Below are 26,691 nucleotides of genomic sequence, written 5' to 3' on the forward strand. Positions count from 1 at the left end.
TTAGTAGGCTCCTCCAATGTGCAATGCACTGTATACAGTTTTCGGTGACTCTAGCATTGCAGTGATTGAAGGAGCCTGTGAAAACAGCATTTTCCCCGCGACGCACAGAAGCAGGGAATGTCTGTGCTGTGTTGCTGCTAATTTCATTGGTCCCTCTCATTCTCACCCATTTATGCCTTTGGCAGTTGTGCAGCCTACACGATCCGCATGCCCCCGCTGCATGCCACCCACTATGTGACAATGGTGCAGTTGCGATGACCAGGTCTGGCAGTCTGCAAATAGTTGCAGGTGGCAGCAGCACAGTTCAGCAGCTGTACTAAAGGCCTACTAGGATAACTAGATGCGGCCATCTAGCCGAGACCACTGAGGCATCGCTGGTTCACTGCCGGGACAATTCACTGTCAAGACAGTTCCCCGCCAAAGACAATGTATCCCCTAAGCTCTTACCCTAAAAACCCTAACCTTAACCCCCTACCCATTGTCACGGGAGACCAGGCATTTACACCTTTTTACCAGGATCATTCATTGAGCAAAACAGGTCAAGTGAAATAAATTGTACATTTATTCGCATGAAAAGGCATACACACAGTGAAACACAAACTGCATAAGAAAAGACATGCTTAATGGGGGTCTGGGGGTCAAAACTAGACTTTCCTAGGTGCAAGGACCCCTAAATAAGAAGCTTACCCTGACCTGGACTTAGCCCGAAATGTCCTGGAACTTAAATTGGCATGCAGTTCCAGACGCCACCGCTCCCTTCTCAACAGAGGACTTGATTTTGCTTGATCGGGAGTTAGTTCCAAACGTCCTGGAACTAAAATCGGCTTGAAATCCCAGCCGCGACCGCTACGTTCTATTCTCAGAACTTGCCCGCCAAAAGTGGGGCTTAAGAAAACTTCCCAGGCATATTTTTCTGATGCTGGTGCTCTGCTATTCGCGCAAGAGCACTTTTGAAAAGCCCGCCCGTCTTCTTGCGTCAGAAATCTCAACGTTCATTGGCTTAGGGCAGGGGGGCGCAATCTTTTTCCCCTGCGCCCCCCTGCCGGCTGTCCTGCTCTCCACGCGCCCCCCTCCCTCCTTCTTATCGTAGTTCCCGGCATCTGGGCATCATGACGTCACGTTGCCATAGCAACGTGACATCACATGACCCCGCGGCATGACCATGGCGACCATCACATGTGTAACCATGTGTGACCATCACATGACCATGGCTACGTGTCTCCAGATGCCGGCTGAACCACGGTAAGTAAGGTTTACAGTGGCCTTCGCCGCTTCCCTGGCACTTAAGTGTCTTCGTGATGCGTGTGGGGCCTCTGTAAACCCCCGCCCCTCACCCAGTTTGCGCACGGCTGGCTTAGGGGTTTCTTATAGTATTTTGGAGTTCATTCACAAAATACTACAGCCAATCAGAGAGTGGGAACTTTCTCACAGCCAATCAGAGCCATGCCAGTCTGGAAAGCTGGGTAAGCAGGGAATCTGAATCTGCAAAGGGACATGCAGAAGTTTGCCACTTTAGTCCCTTGCTATTCAGATGCCACCCGCTGGTAAATCTCCTCCAAGTCTGGTGAGACAAATGGTAGCCCGGACAACTTCCATTCATCCCAGGACATGGGTACTTGAGCCCTTCCCTGCTACCCAAATGGCTTTCACAATCCTGGCATCCTCTGGTGGCTTTCATCTCCGATGTTCAGCAGACTCACTGGCACAAACTTGGTAGCCCTGGTAGCCTGTCAGAACATTGGTTCTGAAAGTCCCAGCTCATATACAATGCACAACAGTATATACACTATTAGACCCCTCATAGTTACAGGGAAACTTCACATCCCTTTGCCCCATTTACCTTTCTGGGCTGTGCTGAAGCAGGGAACCCCAGCGGTGAGTCGAGGAGATATTTCCGGTACAATGTGCCTACGTGTATCCGAGAACCAAGCATGATTCTCGAGTACATTTTTAGGGGAACCGACAACTCTGAACCCCAACTACCTAGGCACATTCTGACAACAGTCTCTCCGCAAAACCCCCCTTAAAACTCATACCCTAGCAATCCCTGCTCGCTGGCATCCCTGGAAAGGCAAAAACATATTGTCACACATTTACACATTATGCATGTATAGTTGCTGGGCTTAAGAGCTGACACTCTTGAACCCTAATACACGGATCAGGGGTAACCATTCATGGATTTGACCTTTATTGAGAGCCTGATTACCCATTACCGTCACACCCATAACCCCTTACTCAAAACATATTAACCTCTTACTCTAAACACCTTAACCCCTTACCCTAAAAACCCAAACATTAACCCCTTACCCTTAAGACCTAAGATCCTTACCCAAAAAACCCTAACCTTAACCACTTGCCCTAAAAACCTTAATTCCGTACCCAAAAAACCCTAACCTTAACCCCTTACCCTTCCCCAAGGTTGAAACGGGTGTGACTAAATATTCCAATTCTGCTCTAGGAAGGATGGCAGGCATGTAGCATGAAGACTGCACTATTCAGCAGCTGGGGGCAGTTGCCACTCCTAGAGCCCCCATAAAATCTCTCCTGCAAAACACAATTTCTGACAGTTTTTGGCTTTTAAATTGATCCAAAGGTAAGAAACAGACAGATGGGATCTGTTAAGGATTTCTGCTGTAAGCGTCTGTCACCGTAGATTGTGTAGAAACAGAGTTGTCACGGTTATCACGAATCACTATACAGGAAACCTTACCAAATAAATGATTTTTCCAGATCTGGTTACTGTATGTAGCTCTCATAGCACATTCCATGAAATAGAGCTGTGGGCTTCCTATTAAATAGGAATGCAATATATTACTTACTGAATGTTTTCCAAAGAGCTCATTGTATTTCAAGTTTACTAGGATGCAGACCTGTGTCAGCCAAGTCGCTGTGCGACGGCGCGAGCGATGTTGCACGTGTCGCAAACAAAAGGGCCTACCTCCATGAGGACGGTCATAGAATGTGCGTGCGCACGCGTGTGTACGAGAGAGTCGGCGCGGCCGATTTCTACGCGTGACAAAATTATTTTATTTTGTTGTGCGACGGGCGGGTCACGTGAGCGGTTCAGCCAATGAGGGCGCACCGCTCATGTGACGTCACGGGAAAAGCCTCCGACACGCCTCCCCACCGCGTCTCCTTCTCCAGATCCCACAGGCCAGGGATCGCCTCTGCAGCAGGTGCGCACGACACCATGCGCTCCGTCACGCGCGCGTGCCTGCCACATCCGAGGCCTAAATCTCCTGACGTCTTTGTAACACAGCGTGAGTCACATGGAGCGTTATTACTCTCATAGATTTTCTTACTATTAATAGTAAGAGTTGTGTAACGAACAGGTGATTTTGTAGCCCATATGCCCAATTCTCACTCATTTGAGCCGTGAGACATTTTCAGCTTTAGGAACCGGAGATACAAATGGTGGGTGGCTCGCCTGCCTGTGCTGTCAACCTTGAACAATCACAAAAAAAGAAGTGAGCTCAGAAGAGAAACAATAAGCACATCACACTAAAGTATTCCCTCCCTGGAGGTGGTGCCTTGGGGGCAAAGGAGGAGCCAGTTTTAAGGATGAACCTGCACAGGCTTTGGTCTCTTCTCAATGTGAAAGGAAAGGCTTCAGGAAGTGAAAGATCTGATCTGCGCTGTCAGGAGTCTGTGCCTGAGTGTGGCTGTGTGTGTCTTCTGTCACTTTGCCTATAGATTAAACCCTTGGAGGTAGCTCTGCTTCCCTGCATCAAGATCACAGATTGGGACCACATCTGATCTAGGAGGGTAAGCTTCAACTTCGGTGAACTATTAGTGTACTAATATGCCTGTGGGAGGCAGACTCTTTAGGATTTCTAGTTTGGGGTCACAGTCAGGGCAACGTTTGTCGCTCCAGAGATTCCTATTTACAGTAACATGATTTTTACTAAATAGAACTAGAAGAGACGTGGAAGATGTGGCAAACATTCTGCATGGCAATGTATTTAAGTATGCCTGTATGTGATTTTTTTTGATACATGTTAAACTTCTTTATAATGATACATTATTGACATTTAGGATTAATAGGATGACAATGCTATATTCTGCAATGTTTAGAAGGGATGTCTGTGTTTCATTGGGCTGGAGGAGTCAGCGAGTGAAGACACTGGCTTTGTGAGCAATGGCACTGAGTGTGAAGCAGGGGAGCCTGGTTCAATCCAATTCAGCACCTTGCGACCTTGGGCTAGTTGCTTTATCTCCCTGTTAGGTGAGCACCAAAATCATACATGGGACTTGTGCCTCCAAAAATTCTATGTACAGTGCTGTGTACACGGTCAGCGCTATACAAGAAAACAACATTAGTATTATTATAATAACAATAAGATTATTATCAGCCTGTTAAGCAAGATACATGTTTGCTTTTGTATGACATCCAGCAACATGTTCTGTTGCACGTATGCAGTTATAAGGGCGCTGTGAGTCTCACTGATTTGGAGCCAGTCTCGATTATTTTTAGCATCAACAGTCCCATATGGGGACATGCACTAAGCAGTGATAAGTGCTTTTAAGTGAGATAAAAAAGCCATTATAGCGTGATACTGCCTGCTGTGAGATTCACAAAGCAGTGATAAGTCTTTTAAGATAGATAAATGCCTTTATAGCGCGATACTGCCTTTTGCGAGATTCACAAAGCAGTGATAAGTGCTTTTAAGTAGCCATTATAGCGCGATACTGCACTGTTATCACTGCTTTGTGATTCTCACAACAGGCAGTATCACGCTATAAAAGCAGTTATCTCACTTAAAAGCACTTATCACTGCTTAGTGCATAGCACCCAGAAAACCCACTTATCACTGCTTAGTGCATAACCCGCATAGACTTCAAAGGAGTCTTACCAATACAGTTCAGTAATTGTAATTTTTGGCCAAAAACCTCAAAATGTCAATGATTTCTGTTCATCTCTGAATTCCAGTATGTTCAGGTAGTTATATGGTTGACCTATTATTATTATATTATTTTTTTTTAGAAAGTTACGTTATACAGTACAGGGTTATGCCAAATAAGTAACACATTGGAAGATCCAGGGAGAAATCTAATTGCTGTTGCTGGAGTCAGGAAGGATTTATTTTTCCCCTTATGAGACATCATTGGCAAATGATTCACAGGGGTGTTTTATTTGCCTTCTTCTGGTTTAATATAAAAATTGGATGAGTATTTAACCCAACTACAATTTAACAAAGATTAAGCTCGATTCAGACTTTTTTTTCAACTTCATCTTTGTAACTATGACCGGAATAATAACACAATATCAGGGCAGTATATTAGGCAGTTACCCCTATAGTGAAGCTGTGTGCCCTTCAAATTACATTATCTGTTTTTCTGTAAAATACTGCTCAGTACATCAGTGTTATTTACTGTAACTATAACACACTTATAATTAACACTTTGAATGTGATTTATTTCTCATATTGAGTGTGTTGAAAAGCAGAGAAATGCACAGTTAAAAAAATACATTAACTTCTATTAAATTGTATGTAAATGTATGCATTATTATGTGTGCCTTACCAAACTTATTCACCATACTGAAAACTGCCCAATGTTCCTGAGCCCGTTAATATAAGATTGCAAACTTGTAGGGGTAGGAATGTATTTGGTTTGTATTGTTCCACAGTATTCTGTATAGAATGTATTTAAATACCAGCACAATGCTGGTATAAATGATTAATACCACTGAAATTATAATTAGCAAGTTACTTCAAGAGCTTGATTGGAAGAATATAAACTATATCTCCTCTCCTCAAGTGGTAACCAAACTCCTGCTGTGATATAAAACTCAAGGGGATTCAATGGAATGTGTCCCATTTGAGGGGCATTGAGTTGGACACTATCTTTGGAAGGTTCTGTATGTGACCACTTTGTGTGTTACTATTTCTGGCTCTGACTCTGATCCCTGGTAACAGATGCAGCTCCTGGAATGTTGAGAAGGGAGGGCAGAGAGTTGGGACATAGAACTGGGGATGTTACACAGAGAGGCAGTGAGCAGCTGATCTCTAGTTTTGGCCTTGCCTAAAGTGGCATGCAGTGACACTGATAGTCTGAGCTGAAGTGGGCCTCCTGTGCTCCTTCATATAAGCCTTGCATGGAAAAGAAGTAGATCCAACAGAGCGGCATTCCTTTCTAAATTTACAACGTGTAGGTATTAATTGGTGGGTGCTGCTTTAATGGTATATCCTCATATATCAACAATAAATTGTAATAGCACAACCTATTATTTAAGGAAGAACAGAATGGTATATTTTGTACTGTAACAGTACAACAAAGGATGGGCCTTGCGTGTAGCTCGGATTGGGTAAAAATAGCACTGTTTTTACCCAATCCTAGACATGGGCTTCTTAGGGGTTAAAAAAACAGGCGTCATGTCAAATCTATGATTTGGGTAAGCTACAGGATACAGGATACAGGATACAGGATAGGTACCAAACTTTAATATATGTACCATATGCCTCTGGTAGAGTAACAGTTGCTTACAGTAGGTGGGACGCAGTAGAATATAGTGCTAACTTATAGTGCTTAATTACAAGGGTCTAACATGGTTTTATGCTGGTATGGTTATGTATATTAACCATTTCACTGTCAGAAAGGGTAGCAATGATTTGCAGGAAAATCTAGCACTTTAAGCAGAAGCTACACAGGGTTGTGAGAACATTGTTTTTCATATGGTGTGTAAATTAGACGTACAGAAGTAGATTTCTGTGTCGGTGTTAATACAGATAGGGTATGAAGCTGCCTTTATTGTATATTATTTTATGGCTATTTATGTTGGTTGGCTCTCATAATCTTTGCCCAATTTTATATTTAACTATAGAATCTATGAATGTTTCATCTTTTCAGCCAGCACCTCTATATTTTCAGTTCCATATGCTATCGATGACATCTTTTATTGGCCTCTACTTAGAATGTGAACTCGATACGATGATATGATATGAAGTCGCCTTCCTGTGATGGAGAAGATATTGGTCCCACTCCTTTTAATAGAGCTAATCTGTATTCCAGCACTGGAAAGCTGTTTCACTGCACATTAAATAGGGCCTTAGGGACTTATATATGAAAGTCTCTCAAAAATTGGAAAAATGATGCAAAAAGAAGCATACAATTATTTTTTTTAAATCCCATTAAATGGTGACTGTACTGTATCTTACCAAAGTTTCTGTAGCCTGGAGACTTTCCTCGGATTTTTTAAAAGAATGAGCAAACTTTGATTTAAAGAAGTGAATTAACCTCTGAATACGTCATAATTAGTGTTGTGTGTATGTGTATGTGTGTATGTGTGTATAGAGATAAATAGAGAGAGAGACTTGTTTTTGTGTACAGTATATGTACATACATACACATATACACATATATGTACTGTATATGTAAGCTGTCCCGGGCATAACATGCGCTTTTATATTTGATGCACTCATTACGTTATAATACCGTGTATTTTAATTTTCAGTTTATAAAGCACTTTGGGCTTCTTGGTACTATAAAATGTAAATATATATATATATATATATATATATATATATATATATATAAATATATCAAATTAAAAATGAATAGACAATACCGTTATGTGGCTAACGTAATGCTTTTATTTGTGCGAGTGTTCGAGATACACTGATCTCTTCTTCCGGCGGTGTTACAATGAATAAAGCAAGAAAGGTTTTGATTTATATATAGCAAATGTAAATATTACTGTGTGCTCATTTGCATGTCTTAGACAGGTCTGCAACCCTAATTTTCACCATTATCACCCAGCATACAGTGCTTCCACTGCAGCAAGGGATTCTGGGAAATGACATGCAAATGAGCACACAGTGTATATATTAGTATTGTATTTAAATCTCATGTTTAATGTGTTAATGATTTGAAGCAGTGATACTTACAAACAGTTAAAGTTGATTTGTAAAGTTTATTTGCCTAGAGCACTGGTTTTCGTATTTTTTAAAACTGTGGAACCCGCACGTGAAAATAATTTAGCAGTATTTAGACTTACACTTCCCAGCAAACTAACAGCTGTCTTTGTTATTTATCATTTATACCAGGGGTGCGCAAACTTTTACACGTGCGCACCCCTGCCTGCTCTCCTCTGCGCCTCGCACCCCCGTCCCCTTGCGCGACGTGACGTCGCCATTGTAATGTGATGTCACGTGATCCTGTGACGTAATTTGACGCCGGGTTACCAGGACGACGCGTCACTGGAAGGTAAGTGTGTTATAGAGGCCACGCGCGGTCCTCCGGCATTTTATTTAAATGCCTGGGGGGGAAGCTTGGGACCTATATAACTGCCGCGCACCCCCAGAAAATCTAGCGCCCCCCCAGTTTGCGCACTGCTGATTTATAACATTTTAAAAAATGGCATAAAGAAAATTTGAACTGTCTACATAAGCAGTTTGTTTTCTAGGAGGCCCTGCTACACTCCCCCGTACAGAGCCGTCTTAACAAGTAAAACTTTTATTCAACTTTCTGTAAATATTACTACAAAAACAAACATTTTATTTATCTACATTTTTCTCTTTCTGGTTTTTTTTGTATTTGTAAAGTCACAAATAACATCATCAAATTCAGTTTTATGAAGTGTATCTCATTCGATTGTCATCAAGGAAAGAGTGTTCAGTCTCGGCTAAAGCAGCAACTGCGGAGCTGATGCTTAATAAGTTTCACCTTTGACAAAGATCTTTCGCCTTTGCAGTTTGTGGGCGTCAGTGATAGGAAAATGTGTAAAGCTATTTCAATGTTAGGAAATGTTGACTCCAGTTTGTTATGCGTGCTGTGATAGCTTTTTTGTTGTGTGTTATTTTTTAAATACATTGCCAACAAATCAATGAAACTATCTATGCCATTAAAAATTGTAGAAACATTATCTTTGATTAAAAAATGTTAATAAATAGTTAGGCTATGTAAAATGATGTGTAATCACCAAATATTTTTTTATTACACACATTCCGTGTTCTACTCAATTGTTCCAGGTAAAACAGTTCATAAGATAAAGGGTCTAGAGCATTTTCCTCTAAGGCCGGGTCCCTCTGCTCGTCAGCGTCGTACCAGGGGAACCCCAGATTTACAAAAAAAGACAAGAAGAGGACAAGCACAACCTTCTTATTCTATATAGAAACTGGGGAGAAGGAGCGGCTCAGTGAGTAACGACACTGATTAGCACTGAGTTTAGAGCAGGGGAACCTGGTTCAATTCCTGGTGTCGACTCCTTGTGACCTTGGGCAAGTCACTTTATCTCTCTGTGCCTCAGGCACCAAAAACATAGATTGTAAGCTCAATGTCTGCAAAATGTCTCTGTAAAACTGCTATAATAATAATAATTATTATTATATGAGCCACAACAGTCGAGACAGAGTGCGAAGCGAATGTTGATCATTTGGGAGCTACCACGGTCATATGATTACCTCCATGGAGGTTGCTTTAGCCGTTAAGCTATCTCCTGGCAACAATGTTTATATTACAACACAATGTGGCTTATCCATGCAAGTACTCTCTATTATCAGGCATGGTTATACACTACGAATATTTATACTTCTCGAAACATTTGGACTTTACCTATAGTCATTTGAATTCGATACATACTGACAACAGTTATATTCTATCCAAACAGGGTGCATTGGTGTGCTTTGCTTTCCTGATGCTAATTTGCATTTTGTGACTAGCAGGAAGGATGCGTGACTCATTTAATTTTTATACTTGTATACACACTTATATACAGTATATACAAGTCCATTGAAGGGCTTATATCTCCGTTTATTGATCAACTCTTTAGGTAATATTCCTGAGCAGGAAGACTTTACCTACTATATAGATATATATATATATACATGCCTCCGTTTCTTCACTGGGGATTTTAATCTCACTGTACATGATATCACGTTTTTCATCGTTTTTATTATTCATTAAAGTTTATTATTTTTATGATGTATGATATGTTTCCGTGTGGCCTCGTTATGACTACCTCTAAAATATATGTCATAAATTTGAGGTTGTTCTAGACTCTCAGTCATTCACTATTGTTCCACATATGTGATTCCTAATGCATATACTTTGAGTGCAATTTTTAGGGGCTATGGTGACGCCTTGTGGTCACTATTCTGGTACTTGCCCATGAATCTGAACTGAGTCAGATCACGTTCATGGTGCAGCAAAAAATGTCTGCGTAAATTTTGTCATTTCTTATTTAACGGCAAGTAAAATGAAACGGTATACAGCAAAACGCGTAGGGTCGCTTGGTGATGCTGTGCTTAGTTTGAGGAGACGAAAGACACACTTGACGTCAGACGTAGATGAACGAAATGAACCCGGAAGCTGATTGAGCGATACACGCAGATACGGACGCAACCGCTCAGAGCCCTAACAGTATGCCGACTTAGGCTTGTATTATACTAAGCGCGTGCGGCAATGAAAGATACCTGTCTCCCAATGACAATGTGTCTACTGCCAACGTGCGCGCTCGTACGGCAGACAGCGTTGGCGCGGCAGCTTGGTTGAAATACAAAGAAATTTGTATTTTCGAGCGGCTGCTGTGCCACGTGACACTGTGAGCCAATCACAGGGAGGCCTATCCTTGTGATGTCATGGCCATGCCTGCTAGGCGTGCGCATCATAGCTTTGCCTGTAAACACAAAACATGTGCGCCACTTGCACACGCATGCGCGCACGCTCTTACCATAATACATGCCTAAAGCAGGACTTTAACAAGTCGCCAGTCTTCCAGGACTATCTTTTCTACATCCAACCTGGATGGTGGTGAATATATAGTGTGGATTACTCACCTGTCTTTTTCTGACTAAACGCATTAGATGTACCTTAGATGTAAGTGAGAATTGGGGGCTGTTGTGGCTCATATAATACATTTTCTATTTCTGGGAAGACTGTACATATTACCTGCGCTTCTCTCTTTGTGAAGTATGCTGCTGGTAAAAGGATTGGCCTTACGTATATATGGAAAACAAAGAATCGATCCCGCGCTCCTACCTATTTTCTATTTTTACTAAGAAGGTTGTGCTTGTCCTCTTCTTGTCTTTTTTTGGAAAAATAATTATATTTGAGTAACAAATTTGAAATAACATTTTGGACCATAGTATTTTTGGAGCCAATGAACGGTTGGGGGCCCTTGGAAGGAATGAGGCCCTGGGCCAGTTAGCCCATGCCTTAAAATGGCACTGCTCCCATGACATCCTAGGGTTCTTCAGAACACAAGTCAAATTCATGAAAGTGCAGATTGAAGCCAATGGAAGCTTCCATGCAACAGCGTCCCGATCTGCACTATTGCACTGTACTGAATGGCTCACTTAGAGTACTAGTTAAAAATCATGCACTGAGCTGCTGCATAGCAGTAACAGTTTGCATTATATGGATATGGTCATCAGACCATTGAATCTTAGTGATAGATGTAGTCAACACATTGCTTCCCATTATCTTAAATCAGATTTTTCTTTTACCAGACAGTAAACAAATACAATATATTCTTCCAATTTAAAAAAAAATGTACATGGTTTAATTTGCCAGCATGTTATCGTACACATACAGGCCTAAGTTATACATGTTGTGGTATAATCATATATGTGGTCAGTAAAACCTTTTTATATAAAGTATATGCTGTCCTGGCTACAAGTGACACCACACTGGCATTTGCATGTGTTTTCCCCCCTGTATTTAGCTGTGCATGTAATCACATACAAATGGTAATGTTAGATGGCAGTCAGACAGCTGGTGTTTAGATAGTTACACCTTCTGCAGAGGCTGCCGTCGGGGAGAAATTATAATGTGCTGTCTGTCTCATCTCAACAACGCATAGTGGAAAAGGACTGTAGAAACTTTACCTGTGAGAAAACTGTAAAAAAATTGCATTGAACATAGGTAAACCTGGTTCAAATCCAAGTGTTGGCTCTCCATGTGACATTGAGCAAGTCACTTTATCTCCCTGGGCCTCAGGCATTAAATTGTAAGATGTCCCTGCATACTTATATGCAAAGCTCTTATTCATAATTATTATTTGATCTTACTTTAACTTCTATTTGAGTGGTGCAAAAACTGGGGGGTGCCCCCTCCCCCCCCCCCCCCCAGGGAGGCACAAGACTTTTCTTGGGGGGCGCGGCTCACTTACCCGGCTTCCATGTCCACTCGTCTCCATGACAACACAGCGTCAAATGACGACGCGGGGCCATGTGACGTCACATGACCCCGCAGCGTCATTTGATGCCCATTGCCATGGAGACGCGGCTTCAAATGACGCTGTGGGTCACGTGATGTCACATGACCCTGAGGCATTTGACGTTGCAGGAGGGGCGCGACACAGGGGGAGAGTAGGCAGGGGGGTGAACTATTTGATAGTTGAAGTGTGATTGTATTACAAATGGGCACAACTAGTATTTTGCTTTTAACATTACAAATAATAATGCAAAACTATAGGATATAGTTTATAAAGTACTAAAGAAATTTTAATTTCATAAATATAGAGGCATGTCTCTTTGTTACAGTATGTTTGAAAACAATGTATTAACGAAACTCACCAGAGTCACTGGATTTGAGCTTGAATTACCACAAACTAAAGAATATAGTAAACTTTAGAATGGACCTTGAGCAGTGGCGTAGCTACTAAGTGGAAATCACAGATCATCCACTAAAGGGTTTTGAGCTGCAATTTTTTCACTTATCACCACTTTGTGTTTCTATACACTTTATATATATATATGTATAATCACTGCACCACCCACTGTTTGCATCCTTTGCATATTTCTATCACTTCAGTGATGTAGCTAGACATGTGCGGGCCCTCTGGCAAAAAAGAATTCAGGGCCCCCTCATGTCTGCTTCCTCCCTCTCTCTCTCTGCCCCTCTCTCTCTCTGCCTCTCTCTCTCTCTGACCCTCTCTCTGCCTTTCTCTCTCTCTCTCTCTCTCTCTCTCTCTCTGCCCCTGCCTCTCTCTCTGCCCCTGCCTCTCTCTCTGCCCCTACCTCTCTTTCTCACGGCCCCTGCCTCTCTTTCTCACTGCACCTGCCTGTCTCTCTGCCTCCCTGCCCTCTCTCTCTCTGCCCCTCTCTCTGCCCCTGCCTCTCTCTCTGCCCCTACCTCTTTCTCTGCCTCTCTGTCCCTCTCTCTCTTCACCCCCTCTCTCTCTGCCCCTGCCCCTCTCTCTGCCCCTGCCTCTCTCTCTCTGCCCCTGCCTCTCTATCTCTCTATGCCCCTGTCTCTCTCTCTCTGCCTCTCTCTCTCTGCCCCTCTCGCTCTCTGCCCCTGCCTCTCTCTCTCTCTGCCTCTCAGCCCCTCTCGCTCTCTGCCTCTCTCTCTCTCCCCCTCTCGCTCTCTGCCCCTGTCTCTTTCTCTCTCTGCCTCTCAGCCCCTCTCTCTCAGCCCCTCTAATTCTGCCCCCCTTTCTGCCTCTCCCTCTCGCTCAGCCCTCCTCTCTCTCTGCCCCTCTCTCTGCCCTCTCTCTGCCCTCTCTCTGCCCCTCTCTCTATCTCTTTGCCTCTGCCCCTCTCTCTCTCTGCCTCTCTTTGCCTCTCTCTCTCTCCCTCTCTTTGCCTCTCTCTCTCTTGGGTCTCTCTCTCTCTGGTCTCTCTCTTTTTAGTCTCTCTCTTTTCTCTCTGCTCTCACTCTCTTATGTATGTCTCTCTTGTACTTCATTTTCTCTTTGTGTCTCTTCTTTTCTGTCTTCTTCCTTTTCATGTCTGTTTTTACCACTGTGCTTTAACTCTTCCCCTCCCTCTCACCTTTCCCAGCCTGTCTCTCAGGCTGCAGCTCCAGCCCCACACTGCTCTACTGGAGGTCCCTCCCCTTGACCTAGGCCCCGCTCTGCAGAGGAAGGAATTTCCCCTCTGTCCTTCCTGCTGTATCTCAGGGCTCCGCCTCCTGCCCCAGGTCCCGCCCACCTGCAGAGGAAGGGATTGCCCTCTGTGCTTCCTGTACGCTGCAGGGAATTAATGTGCGGGCAGGGGGCCGGGCAGCCAACAGGGGGAGAGAGTGGGCCCCCCAAGAGCACATTACCCTGGGCTGCCCGGACTATAGCTACGCCCCTGACGTTGAGCTACAGTACACAAAACACACAAGCAAATTATAGCACTGAAGGAGTGACTCAGTGAGTAAAGGCACTGACTCGTAAAACACTGACACCAAAAATACATTGTAAGTTCTATAGTACAGGAATATATTGGGCCTGCAAATCTTTGTGTACAGTGCTGTGTGTACTGTGAGTGCTACATAAGAAAAAATATATACTGTATTATTATTCAACCTAGGTCTTTATTTATTTGTCTATAAATACAGTAAACTATGATCGGGAGATGAAAAGGTTTTTTTTCAATCCTCCGTGGGGGCTGAGAGAGGAGAGGTCACGGCCTCAATGTCTTTAGGCAGCTGAGTTTTTCCCCAGGGACCTTCGGAGTCCTTGGCAGCGGGTCACAGCCCATCAGGATTCCCCAGCACCCCGGTTGAGAAACACTGTAATACAGCTAGAGAAAAAGAAACTCAGACCCAAAGTTAGATGGAACTCTAGTGTAAGTTCCTTTTCAGGGAAGGAAACCTAAACAGCATTAACATTTCCGTTCCCTTACCAAGTGCTTGTCCCAAAATGTTTACAATCCTAGCAACCACTTATTTAGCGTGCTTGCCTCTTTATAGTTGTAGGAGATTTGTCAGTTTATTGTACGATAACTCACTCATGGAATGGTTCCCTCGTCTAGATTTAGTTACTATTGTCTGCAAGGAGCGCTCCAAGCTATTTTTTGCATTCATCTCAGCGCAGGTGATCCCTTGATTCCCAAGAAACGTATCTCCCATATGTGCTGCCGGTGCTCCGTGATTCTTAAATCTCCCGTAGCCTGTGGGCCAATAGGAAGCCATGGCAGATGATGTGGCGGTTTCCTTCTGTCTCCCGTGCCGCAGGAGATTTAAACCCCCATTATGTTTAGCCAGCTGGGGATGCTACCAGGGGCCCTTTCGGAGGCAAGTATCTTGGGAAGCAGAGTTCAAATTACCTGGTGCCGCTCGGAGACCCCCTACTTCATACCTAAAAAGAAACAATCTTAGGTGGAACCCCGCCTTTAATAAAGATTCAATTGAATAAATGATTTTTGTATTGTTCTATATTCGGAGTGCTGTAGAGAACTTTTGTTTCTGTATACCCTTGGTCTGGTGAGGTGAACCCGGACCATCCAGTGTGCACCTGCTTAACAGCTAAGTGAATATTATTTTTGATCTTCGACTTCAGGGGGTGCCTTTACCATAGTGATAGATAGATAGATAGATAGATAGATTGATTGATTGATTGATTGATTGATTGATTGATTGATTGATTGATAGATAGATAGATAGATAGATAGATAGATAGATAGATAGATAGATAGATAGAAGGGCACTTTGCCATGTATCTGAAAAGCAACTTTTAGAATTGATAGAAAACAGTGAGCCGCAGGGAGGACATTTTGAAAGGTTTCACAGAGCACCACTAAAGTCTCGGGGGATCACTGATGGTCAAAGTATCACCGTTTGAGAACTGCTGGTGTAAGATTGTCAGCATTCATAATTTGATGTAAAGTATTCATTATTACATGTAAGGGAACTCAGAGGGGGTTCATTCATTAAACTGTACAACATCCCTTTGTATCTAAAGCCCTCCCCCACCTTAAACCCTTCTCACTGACTGCCCCACACCTCTGGAATGCCCTTCCCCTCAATACCCGACTAGCACCCTCTCTATCCTCCTTTAAGACCCTTCTTATAACACACCTCCTTAACAAAGCACATGAGTAGCTCCGTGGCTGACACTTTACATCTCATGCATCGACCCTTGCAGACGCACTTACCAGAACATTTTCCCACTGTACGTTCTTCCTTCTTACCAACTAGATTGCAAGCTCTCTGGGCCGGGACTCCTTTTCCTAAATGTCACTTTTATGTATGAAGCCCTTATTCCCATTATATGTTATTTGTATTATACGTTATTTATATGATTATGTCACGTATATTACTGCTGCGAAGCACTATGTACATTAATGGCACTATATAAATAAAGATATACTGTACATACATACACTAAATATCCTCTTATATTTGTTGTCATTTATCAACATATAATATCTTATCATCTACATACCATTTGGTTTATCAGTAACTTTTTCTTATTGGTACTTACAGTGTATGAATGAACTCAGTGCACCAGGTTTTAAGTGTGGTCTGTAGATAGTGGTTCATCCTGTGATTAACTTATAACCTAGGATTTAACCACATCATGTTTCATTATTTAGCCTATGGTGTTAATTTGTGTACGTTTCTAAATCTGACTCATCTATCACCCAGATTCAACAAGCTCCATTATGGATTAATACTGGGGTGCTCAACTCAGTCCTCAAGATCCCCTAACAGGTCAGGTTTTCAGGACAGATGGCTCAATCACTCCCAGCTTCAGCTCAGATGACTTAATTAGTCCCTGCTTCGACACAGGTGGCTCAATCAGAGGCTCAGACTTTGACTGAGCCTCTGATTGAGGCACCTGTGCTGACGCTGGGATATCCTGAAAACTGGACCTGTGGGGGGGTCTTGGGGACTGGCATAATGTCACGTAATTGTAGCATAGTATCAAGTTCAACGTGACATTAAGTATGTCTTAGGGCTACTCCAATCCAGACCCTGAAAAAAGTATGCAACTAAAGTTGAGAGAGACAGGAGAGGAGAGGGAAATAATGCTGGGATACTATGTTAGCTATATCATGCTTAACTGGGACTTCACACTAATCCAGACCCCGTAAAAGCCTTACACCTGGATGTAAGTAGCGCCAAGTTTTGGTATGACCTAACTAACTCATCGTTAAGTCCCCACGTTTGCATTAACACACTTTTGTGAATATGCGCTTAGGTTAATGCCTAATTTGCATATATTTTCCATATCATTATCATTAAAGGATATTATAGTTAACACAATGCTCTTTATAAGTGAAAAAAGGACTTATTGTTACATTAATGTGAATAGAAGTGAGAATAGGTGCGCAACTACAAACAATACACAACGTAAAGTGATAATCAGTGATAAATGTATAAATCAATACGTGACCTCATGGACACTGTGTAATCAGAGCGTCTGCAGCTGTGATACCAGGGATGGCTCAAAAACACCCCCTACATGTTTAGAAAAAATACACAAAAAACACAGCGCACAACGCTCATAGTGTATTAAAAGATATATTAAAAATAACCAACAAATAAGAGTAAGTATTGTGCGTACATCAAAACAAAATTAAACAGTCATGTCAGGGGTTAATGTTACCCATGCACAAGACAGAACGCCAATTCGGATGTCATCAACGAAGGTACAAGCAGTTCCCTGTCTCTCGGCCTCTCGGTCCCAAAATAGAGCCTGGATAGTCCCACTCGCAAGGGTAGAAAGTCCAGCAAACTCGTGGTGTACACGAGTGGTGTCGCGGTATCTGGCAAGTTCTTACAATAGCTGGATACTATTGCTCTTTATAAGTGAAAAAAGGACTTATTGTTACATTAATGGCCTGTGCTGCGAGGCTTAATGTGACATAAAGTTAGGTTAACATCATGCTAAGTTACTAAACGACGCTTTATGAATGTGGGCCTATGAGTTCTTTTACAGTACCTCAAATGAAGTGTATATGGATATATTTATATCTTTATATGTGTATGATTATATATATATATTCTTGCATTGCACGCAAAACCAACAAGTGCTATCATTAACTTTTGTTGGATAGCAGATCATGTCTATTAATGGATTTGCAGTATACTTTGCATCTGACTTTTGGAGTTAAAAATAGTATGTGACAGGAGTGTTAGGAAAGCTGGCGGTAAGATATTTTCCATGACAGGTCTTGTCATTTAAAGTGTTCAAAATCATTCAAAGAAAGAGCTAGTGCATCCACCTTTTCAGTGCTAGTGTAGCTTGTATCACATTGCTAAAAGGGTAAATAATAAGCTTTTTGCATTTTGTTCTATAAAATGATTAGTTCACTAATATTCTTTCAAATATTTTGTCGCATGTCAGCAGGTGTCCTTGTTATGACAAATTGCTAATAAATATACTGTAAACATATCTGCTATAGACAGCATAGCTTGACCTGAATTCAATCTAGTGCAGTGATTCCTAACAGGGGGTTCGTGAGGTCTCAGAGGGGGTTCGCCCAATCACCCAAAACAATATGTAATAGTGTATCCCAGTTAGTATTGTGGGTTCCTGAGTCCGGATGGGGACTGTGGTCTTAGTCAGGTTCATAGGTGATTGGTATAACTGTCAATTACAATAGGAGCTTCTAAAGTCGCTACCCACAATGCTTTGCACCAACAGTGTTAAAGCACTGTGGGCGTGACTTTGGAAGTCAAAGATATGCTTACAGTTTGGAATCTCCCGCCATAGTTGACAGCTACACCGCCCATGGTGTCTGCACACACTGAGGTGCAGTTTGGGCCATACTAAGTGTGTGTTCACCTCACGAGCTCAGCTGATGAGTAGGCAATAAGATTTATTAATTAGGGGTATGCAAAACAAATATTTTCTAGCAGGGGGAGCACAATGTAAGAAAGGTTGGGAACCACTGATCTAGTGTAATTAGAAGTCAAAATATGTTCGTATTAACTTTGAGGCAATTCACAATTAAGTTACTGTAGCAATTTCTAAATTAGAATGTTTCAGAAAATGGTATGTTTATTTAAATATAAGTATTTTAAAAGGGCTCTGTGAGGGAGTGTATAGGGTTAAAACTATCACATCTGAGCAGACCAGGAAAAACCACACCTTGGCTAGATCTGCAAGCTGATTGGATAGGGGATGTTTAAAAGGCAGGCAGCAAACTTCCTACACTCTCTCTCATTTTGCTCCCAACCTGTGAGGGAAGAGGCTGCAGAGAGACCGTCAGGGGGAGAGCCTGAACTGCCTGTTTGATACCAGCGATTAGGTACTGTCAGGTTGTTTTGCAGACGTATGCTATTTGAGATAAAGACTATTTTGTTTTGTTACACAATCACTGCAACCCCTGGCACGGGGAATAAAGGACTTTCATTACAAGAAAGTGGTGTGTGAGCTCCTTCCTGACCACAACTACAAGTCCGCTCCGTCACAGCGTCCTACTTTACATTAAACATATATACTGTGAACTTTGCTTTTCAGTTCTGTTTCAGACATATGTCTACATAAGTCTAATCATGGTTTTGTTTTATTATTTTTTTACAGAAAGGTCTTGGCTGTGATTTCTTATTACAGTCATGGCACCGAAGAAGAAGAATGTTAAGAAAAACAAGACAGACATTAATGAGATGACCATAATTGTAGAAGACAGTCCTCTCAGCAAACTCAACGGCTTGAGTGGCCTGTTGGATGGAGGAAATGGCTTCAGTTACATCTCTACAGAGGTTTCCGACTCTTCTTATGGTTCCACCCTCATGGAAGGGCTAAGCAGAATGAGACAAGACAGTTTCCTCTGTGACCTGACCATTGGCACCAAAACAAAATCTTTCATGGTTCATAAAGTAGTGATGGCGTCTTGCAGTGAATACTTCTATAACATCCTGAAGAAGGATCCATCAATTCAGAGAGTTGACCTCAATGATATGTCTCCATTAGGTTTAGCTACTGTAATCACATATGCTTACACTGGAAAGATCAACCTCTCTTTGTATACCATAGGTAGTACCATATCTTCTGCCACCTATCTTCAGATCCAAACTCTTGTAACTATGTGCTGTGACTTTTTAATGCAAGAAATCAACGTTGAAAACTGCATGTATGTGGCTAACATTGCAGAAACCTATGAACTTAAAAGTACAAAAGAAGCAGCACAGAAATTTATTAGAGGGAACTTTATAGAGTTTTCTGAAACAGATCAGTTCTTAAAGCTAACGTTCGATCAAATCAATGAACTTCTTGTAGATGATGACTTGCAGTTGCCTTCTGAAATTGTGGCGTTCCAGATTTCAATGAGATGGTTAGACTTCGATGAAAAAAGAATTAAATATGCTTCGGACCTCTTAAACAATATTCGCTTTGGTACCATCTCTGCCCAAGACTTGGTCAACTATGTCCAATCAGTCCCTAGAATGATGCAAGATACAGATTGCCATAGGCTTTTAGTGGAGGCCATGAATTATCATCTTCTTCCATATCATCAGAACACTCTGCAGTCTAGAAGAACAAAGATACGTGGAGGCTCAAGAGTCCTGGTAACTATTGGAGGACGCCCAGCATTAACAGAAAAATCCCTCAGCAGGGAGATTATGTACCGTGATCCTGAGAATGGATGGAAAAGGCTAGCGGAGTTGCCTGCTAAGAGTTTTAATCAATGTGTGACCGTGATGGATGGATTTCTATACATTGCTGGTGGAGAAGACCAGAATGATGCCAGAAATCAAGCCAAGCATGCAGTGAGCAATTTCTGCAGGTATATCATTATATTTGTCCCCTAGTAAAATAAACTATTTTCAGGTCATATAATACATGTAATGGTCCTAACATTACAGATTAAACAACATTTGAATACAGGTGTGAAGGTTAGAAAAATTAAAAGCATCCTTGCGAATTTCACTTGTTACTACTGCATATTTACCACCCAGTTTCTCAATAAATTAGACATATTTTAAAGAATTATGGACTGCACAGTCAGCTGACACCTAAGCTACATGCTATGTTGCTTTCAACTTATTCAATATCATATAGCAGTCAGGTGCTGTAGATATATCAATGCCAGCAAATGAATATGTGTAAGTTAATTACGGTATCTCCAATTAATAACTCAATCATTTTAGTTCTTTCGTGTTTGTGAATAAATATACAGAAAAGAGTATTTTGACTCACTGCATTATAATACTAAGCCAAGATTAATCAAATGTCTGTTAAACAAGTTTCTTACATCGGTTATGTTAACGAGGGGGTTTGTGCCAACTTAGATACAGTAAATGTTTACAGCAGCACTTAGGAGACCTCCATACTGTATATTACAGGATAACATTTTTAATGGATAAAAAAGTCAGCATTTTATTTCAACATTAAAGAACACACAAGGTGTATATTCTACCCACATGAGTAAGCAATCTCATCTCTGGCAGATTTTTGGATGCAGAAGAAAGGGACAAGAAGTGACCCACACTGACGTACAGTTTGATACATTGCATGATAATACATACATGAACGTGTACATATGGCCTTCCACAGACTGCTTTCATTATGAAATGTATGAATACTTTTACTGTATTTTTCATTTTCTTTCTGCATTTTAGGTATGATCCTCGTTTCAACACATGGATTCATCTTGCAAACATGACACAGAAACGTACACATTTTAGCCTGAATGTATTCAATGGCCTCCTTTATACCATTGGAGGTCGTAATTCTGAAGGTTGCCTTGCCTCAGTTGAATGTTATGTGCCTTCAACTAACCAGTGGCAAATGAAAGCACCACTGGAAGTGGCTAGATGCTGCCATGCCAGCTCAGTAATTGATGGCAGGCTCTTGGTCTCAGGTGGATACATAAATAATGCATACTCTCGCTCTGTGTGCATGTATGACCCATCTACTGACAGCTGGCAAGATAAGTCCAGCCTTAGTACACCTAGAGGATGGCATTGTTCTGTATCTTTTGGCGATAGAGTATATGTAATGGGCGGTAGTCAACTCGGGGGACGTGGTGAGAGAGTTGACGTTCTTCCAGTTGAGTGCTATAACCCTCACACAGGTCAGTGGGGCTATGCAGCTCCTCTTCAGAATGGAGTGAGTACAGCAGGTGCTTCAACACTTAATGGGAAAATTTATTTGGTGGGTGGCTGGAATGAAGTAGAAAAGAAATATAAGAAGTGCATTCAGAGCTACAACCCCGATCTCAATGAATGGACTGAGGAAGACGAGTTACCAGAGGCAACGGTGGGCGTGTCTTGCTGTACAATTACCATGCCTAATTTCAAAACACGGGAATCCAGGGCAAGTTCAGCATCTTCTGTACCAGTCAGTATATAAATTGGGCTCTTTGATTAGAATTCAAAATAATCTCAGTGCCACTACTATAAGAAAATCTACTTCTCAGGCACCTGGCCCTCATAAAAAAAAAAGTTGGCAATTAAATTGCTGTAATAACGTTAATTGGAAACCCATTTTATATAATCCCTTGTTTTTATTGATTGGTGCCAAAACATGTTAAAAGAAAAATCACAATCACAGCGCATTTCGTGATCACAGAGCTTAGAATTTAGAATATTGCCAATGAAATTGCAGACCTGTGCTGACCAATTAGTTATGTTATCCACAAGGCATTTTGGGATGCCTTTGGATTCACAATGCAGAGCAAGAAATGGCAAAAGCCAAGACAAAAATATGATGAATGCTGCTTGTGGAATCAAATTATTAATAAGATTAAGAAAGATAATTTTTTGTGTAAAAAGTTCATTTCTCATTTAACAATTAAAGTGCAGTGCAAGACAGACATTGAGTGAAGCCTAAACCTTGAATCTCTTCAGAACAATTTCACTAGTAAAATAGCATTTGTTTAAAGTGTATTTACATCTGAAGGGAGTATGTGTTGTGTAATGCTTCTGAGAGTTACTATACTGTAGCATTATTGGTTTTCTTTAAATGCTCATAGTTATTTTCTCCTTATGTACAGTAGGGAAGCTGTTATTTACATTTAGATGGACTTGGCTGTTATCCCATTTATGTTAAAATATGACTATTGCAATCAAAAAAGGAAATGCTAAAAATATACAAATCTCATGCTAATATTTTCTGTGTGCTAAAAAAAATAATGCACAAAGATACATCCTTCATCTGCTAGCCCAATATGTTATAACTGTATGTTAACCCTTCCAGTGCAAAAGAGGCATGCGATGCTTTGCTTTAAAACGACTTTCAGTGGCCGCTGGCTGCAAAATTCTGAAGACAAATCCCAATGTATTGTCAACCTTTGGACACAATTGCTCAGGCTATTCTCCTGTAATAAATGACGCCAGATCAGCACCTGTTAAAAAAATAAATCCTCCAACTGGTGTTGGGTTGTGGCATATAAGGGTCTATTTTATAGATGTAAAATTCCATCACCCAGATACTCATGAGACTTCTTAGTAATGAGGCCTAAAAGTAATGGGTTTTAAAAATACTCTACCAATAGTACTGGCAATCTGAAGAGGGATACGATAGTGGGATTATGCCAGGTTGCATCATGCACACTGTATTGCCACATTTATAAGAAACGCGATGGATAGTGTTTAGTTGTTTTTAACCAAAGGCAATATAGACCTAGAATTTTCTACCCAAACAAACCCAGGGTGGCATAACTAGAATATTTTAATATACTGTACTTTTGGTTGTGAAAGGTATCAGCAATGCTTGGTGCATCCCATACCTTAAAGACCTCCCATATTGTGACATGACCTCGAAGGCAGTCGGCAATTCATTGCTGTTTAATGCATTGCCGTTCCTTTTTATCAACGAGTGAGCTAATAGATTATAGTCACAAGATAATTTCTAACTAAATTAACCAAGACAACTAACCATTTTCTATCTGGACACTTACTCCAGGTCCTATGGAATGCAAAATAATGATCATTTATTAAAATTTAAATAAAAGTAGTAAAATGGTATTTAAATGTTTTGAGAAATAACTTATTAGAACTGCCATAATAACATTTTAGGTTCAATTGTACAGCACAAGGTTGTAGAAGTAAATTTACTGGACAGCGGCCCACTAATTCATACATTGTTCAGTATGTTGTTTCACTTTTAAATTGTAATTTCTAAGTCCTGTGATATTGGAAAAATCTTGGAACGTGAAAAAAAATGGAAATGTTGATAGCAGGACTTCAATGTGTTGTGTACTGAATTCACCCATTTATAACACTTAACATTGTTTCATCAGAACTGTGAAAAATATTTGTTTGTTCAATCCTGTGGATCAATTTTGTATAATTTCCTGATGTATTTAACCTCTCATAATATATAACATTGAGTGTGGAGGTGAATTAAACCCCAAATTGACAAACCTTAGCATATATTGTAGACACAAAAAGACTAGAAAGAACAGTGTTCAATCTACACCAATATTTGTCACATTTGAAGAAGAGATATGCGAGGTCTCAAATGCTTATGTGCAACTTACATGTACTGTCCCGGCTAAACTCATTCTAAAGCTTGCTCTCCGTCAGGTTGGTCCATTAATTTGTAGGGGAAAAAAAATCTTAATTGATCCACTAAAACATACAGTATATATTGAATCCGGACAAAATGTAATATTATCAGGTAATAATGTTTTATTGGGCCAATGTGGAAATTATTCATAGATATTGTTGGACATCATTTGACCCACAAAATGTACTCCTTCAGAAAAAGCGGGGTATATTTTAATTTAATTTCCGGAGCATTGCTAATGTTAACCATTTGATGCTGTTAATATCCAGAACTCACATAAATGGATAAACGTGGGGTGTATTTAATTGTTATTGGGTTTGAATTCTTTTTGAATAGGTCTGTTTTGCAAGTAGAGTACTATATGTCCCATGATCGTCTTTTTCTGGTGAGCCTTTCTCAAAAAAGTTTGCCTTTCCTGGTGTAGCACATAGCGTGATATATAGAGATTTAGCACACAGAGCAGAACATAGTATAGAATATCCCACAAAAATGTGAATATTATTCAGTTTTCATTTGGATGGTGCCAGCCCTTAAATAAAACATAGATAGAGGAGCTAGTGCTTATACAGTTAACACCTCAGTCAATGTTTTTTTGCTAAGTACAAGTATTTTTCTTTAATTCTCAATTGTTGCATATTGGATCAGTTGGTTGGGACTGTATCGAAACCACGTTCCCTATGAGTTCATTTATTGAACATGTTGGCTATGATACAGTAGATCCCCTTTAACTTGGGGGAATGTCTCAGTTTGGCAATATGCAAATGGTCAAGGTGAAAAACAAGTTTGTGTAGTAGCAATGTTATAAAAATGTAGAGTTTGAACTGTGTCCATAAGAGAATACCTAGACCACATGTTAATCAATATATTGGACAATGTGGGCAGCAGTGCAGAATATTGTAACATGCCTTTGTTGGTGATTGACAAGTGAAGTATAATGATATAGTTGAAATGCATTAAGGTTATTTGATTGGGAATTTAAAGAAGCAGAACATCCAGTATCCAAACATTAATACTTAAGGGCTAATAATTGTCCGTGTCAGAATAAAATGACCGGGAAATGGAGTAACCAATGTTCTGCTATAAATACTCTCTCTAAATGTAGACGTTTCGTACAGGTAAAAAGGGCCATCACAAAGTTAGTAAGGAAGTACATTTGCATCGGTTCTCTCAGGACATGGATATAGCCCAAGACTGAGAACATTTTATATTATACAGTCACACCTGCTTTAAAACATTTGATTGAAAATGTTTCTCAAAAAGTGATTAGTATAGATCATTTGTCTTGGATTGGAAAGCAGTAAATATTTAATAGTTTTGACCACAAGGGAATATAACGTTTCCTGTTATTCTGTTGTAAAATGTAAAAAAAAAAAAGTTGTTTCTTATGGTTAATTTATAGTATTAATTTATAGTATTCTTTTTAGCATGGCAATAGTGATTAGCATTGTTGATGTCCTATATAAATGTAATTTATTAAGCTTATCGGAAACATAAGTCAGTACATATGATTTAGGGGGTACTTCAATATACTGTACTGTACAGTTGAGTCAATGGATGGTTGCACTATATTGAATTAGCCCCTTAATCTTCAGAATTACTTGTAGGTTCATTCTGTGTTCTTCATCAGACTAAAACAAATATTGTTTGAGATATCTATCAGGGTAACAAGGGAATACACACAATTTTTACTCTAGTCCAAAGATGCTGAAGAAGTTATCAAATTAAAGGAAACATCCACATTTATGGAGAAAGACAATAGGTACAAACATGGAATATTTGCAGCATCGGAAGAAAATGGATGTAACACCTCAATTTCAGATGACCATTTCAAAATAAAAAAAAGAACTTTCAGATATGTTTGTGTGTGTGTATTTATTTATTCTAAGTACACAAAGACAAAACAAATTAAAAAGAGCACAATAACAGGTTTATCACTGTGCTTTTATTATACATTTGGGAAACTTTCAAATGTTTACATTTATTTTTTTATAAAATGGGATGGACTATACACAAGCATACACTCGCGGTGACATCAAAATGCATTAGTAATAATAATATCAGAATGAAAACGAGTATATGAACTTATACAATCATTTTAGCATATATAAGCTCACTTCACTAGTAACGTGGCATAGAAAACATGCACTCTTGTTAAAGTATCAATCCATGCTGATAGTATGTCTTTGCATTCTTCTTTTTTCTCTCTCGCTCTCTCGCTCTCTCGCTCTCTCTCTCATGCTATAGATGAAGAAAATCATGATTGTTAAAACTAAGCAAAACATTAAAATAGAAGAGCAGGACATACTCAGGGAAAAGACACTAACATTATATGAGTTATAGGAGGAATGCTAAACTCCAGTCCACAAGTTAACCCAGTTCAACTCCGCAGACTCCCTGATCAATCTCGTAATTAAAAAAAAAATGAAACCTGTACTGCTGCTTTAAAGAGTGGTTACATTTGGAGATGTATTGGATTGTGAGAAGAAACTGAGAAATGACAACAAAAGTTTGATTGTCTATGTATTTAAACGTGGATTCCTCTCTTGATCTGGCCTTCCAACTATATGTGCCGG

General features: G+C 40.6%; 1 protein-coding gene across 2 annotated transcripts; it reads left to right on the top strand.

The window, feature by feature from the left end:
- The first annotated feature begins 3,556 nt into the window (after window positions 1–3,556).
- On the top strand, window positions 3,557–25,971 carry KLHL31 (kelch like family member 31). 2 transcript variants are annotated; one of them, XM_075598175.1, is made up of 3 exons: window positions 3,557–3,765; window positions 19,187–20,390; window positions 21,226–25,971. In XM_075598175.1, the coding sequence occupies exons 2-3, from the start codon at window positions 19,219–19,221 to the stop codon at window positions 21,956–21,958; spliced, it is 1,905 nt and encodes a 634-aa protein (XP_075454290.1). In that variant the 5' UTR covers window positions 3,557–3,765; window positions 19,187–19,218; the 3' UTR covers window positions 21,959–25,971. The 2 variants fall into 2 exon arrangements, with proteins under 2 accessions (XP_075454290.1, XP_075454291.1); XM_075598176.1 differs by lacking the exon at window positions 3,557–3,765 and adding an exon at window positions 6,016–6,150.
- The last annotated feature ends 720 nt before the right edge of the window (window positions 25,972–26,691 follow it).

This window comes from Ascaphus truei, chromosome 4 (genome assembly GCF_040206685.1).
Source record: "Ascaphus truei isolate aAscTru1 chromosome 4, aAscTru1.hap1, whole genome shotgun sequence".
Taxonomy (NCBI): Eukaryota; Metazoa; Chordata; class Amphibia; order Anura; family Ascaphidae; genus Ascaphus; species Ascaphus truei.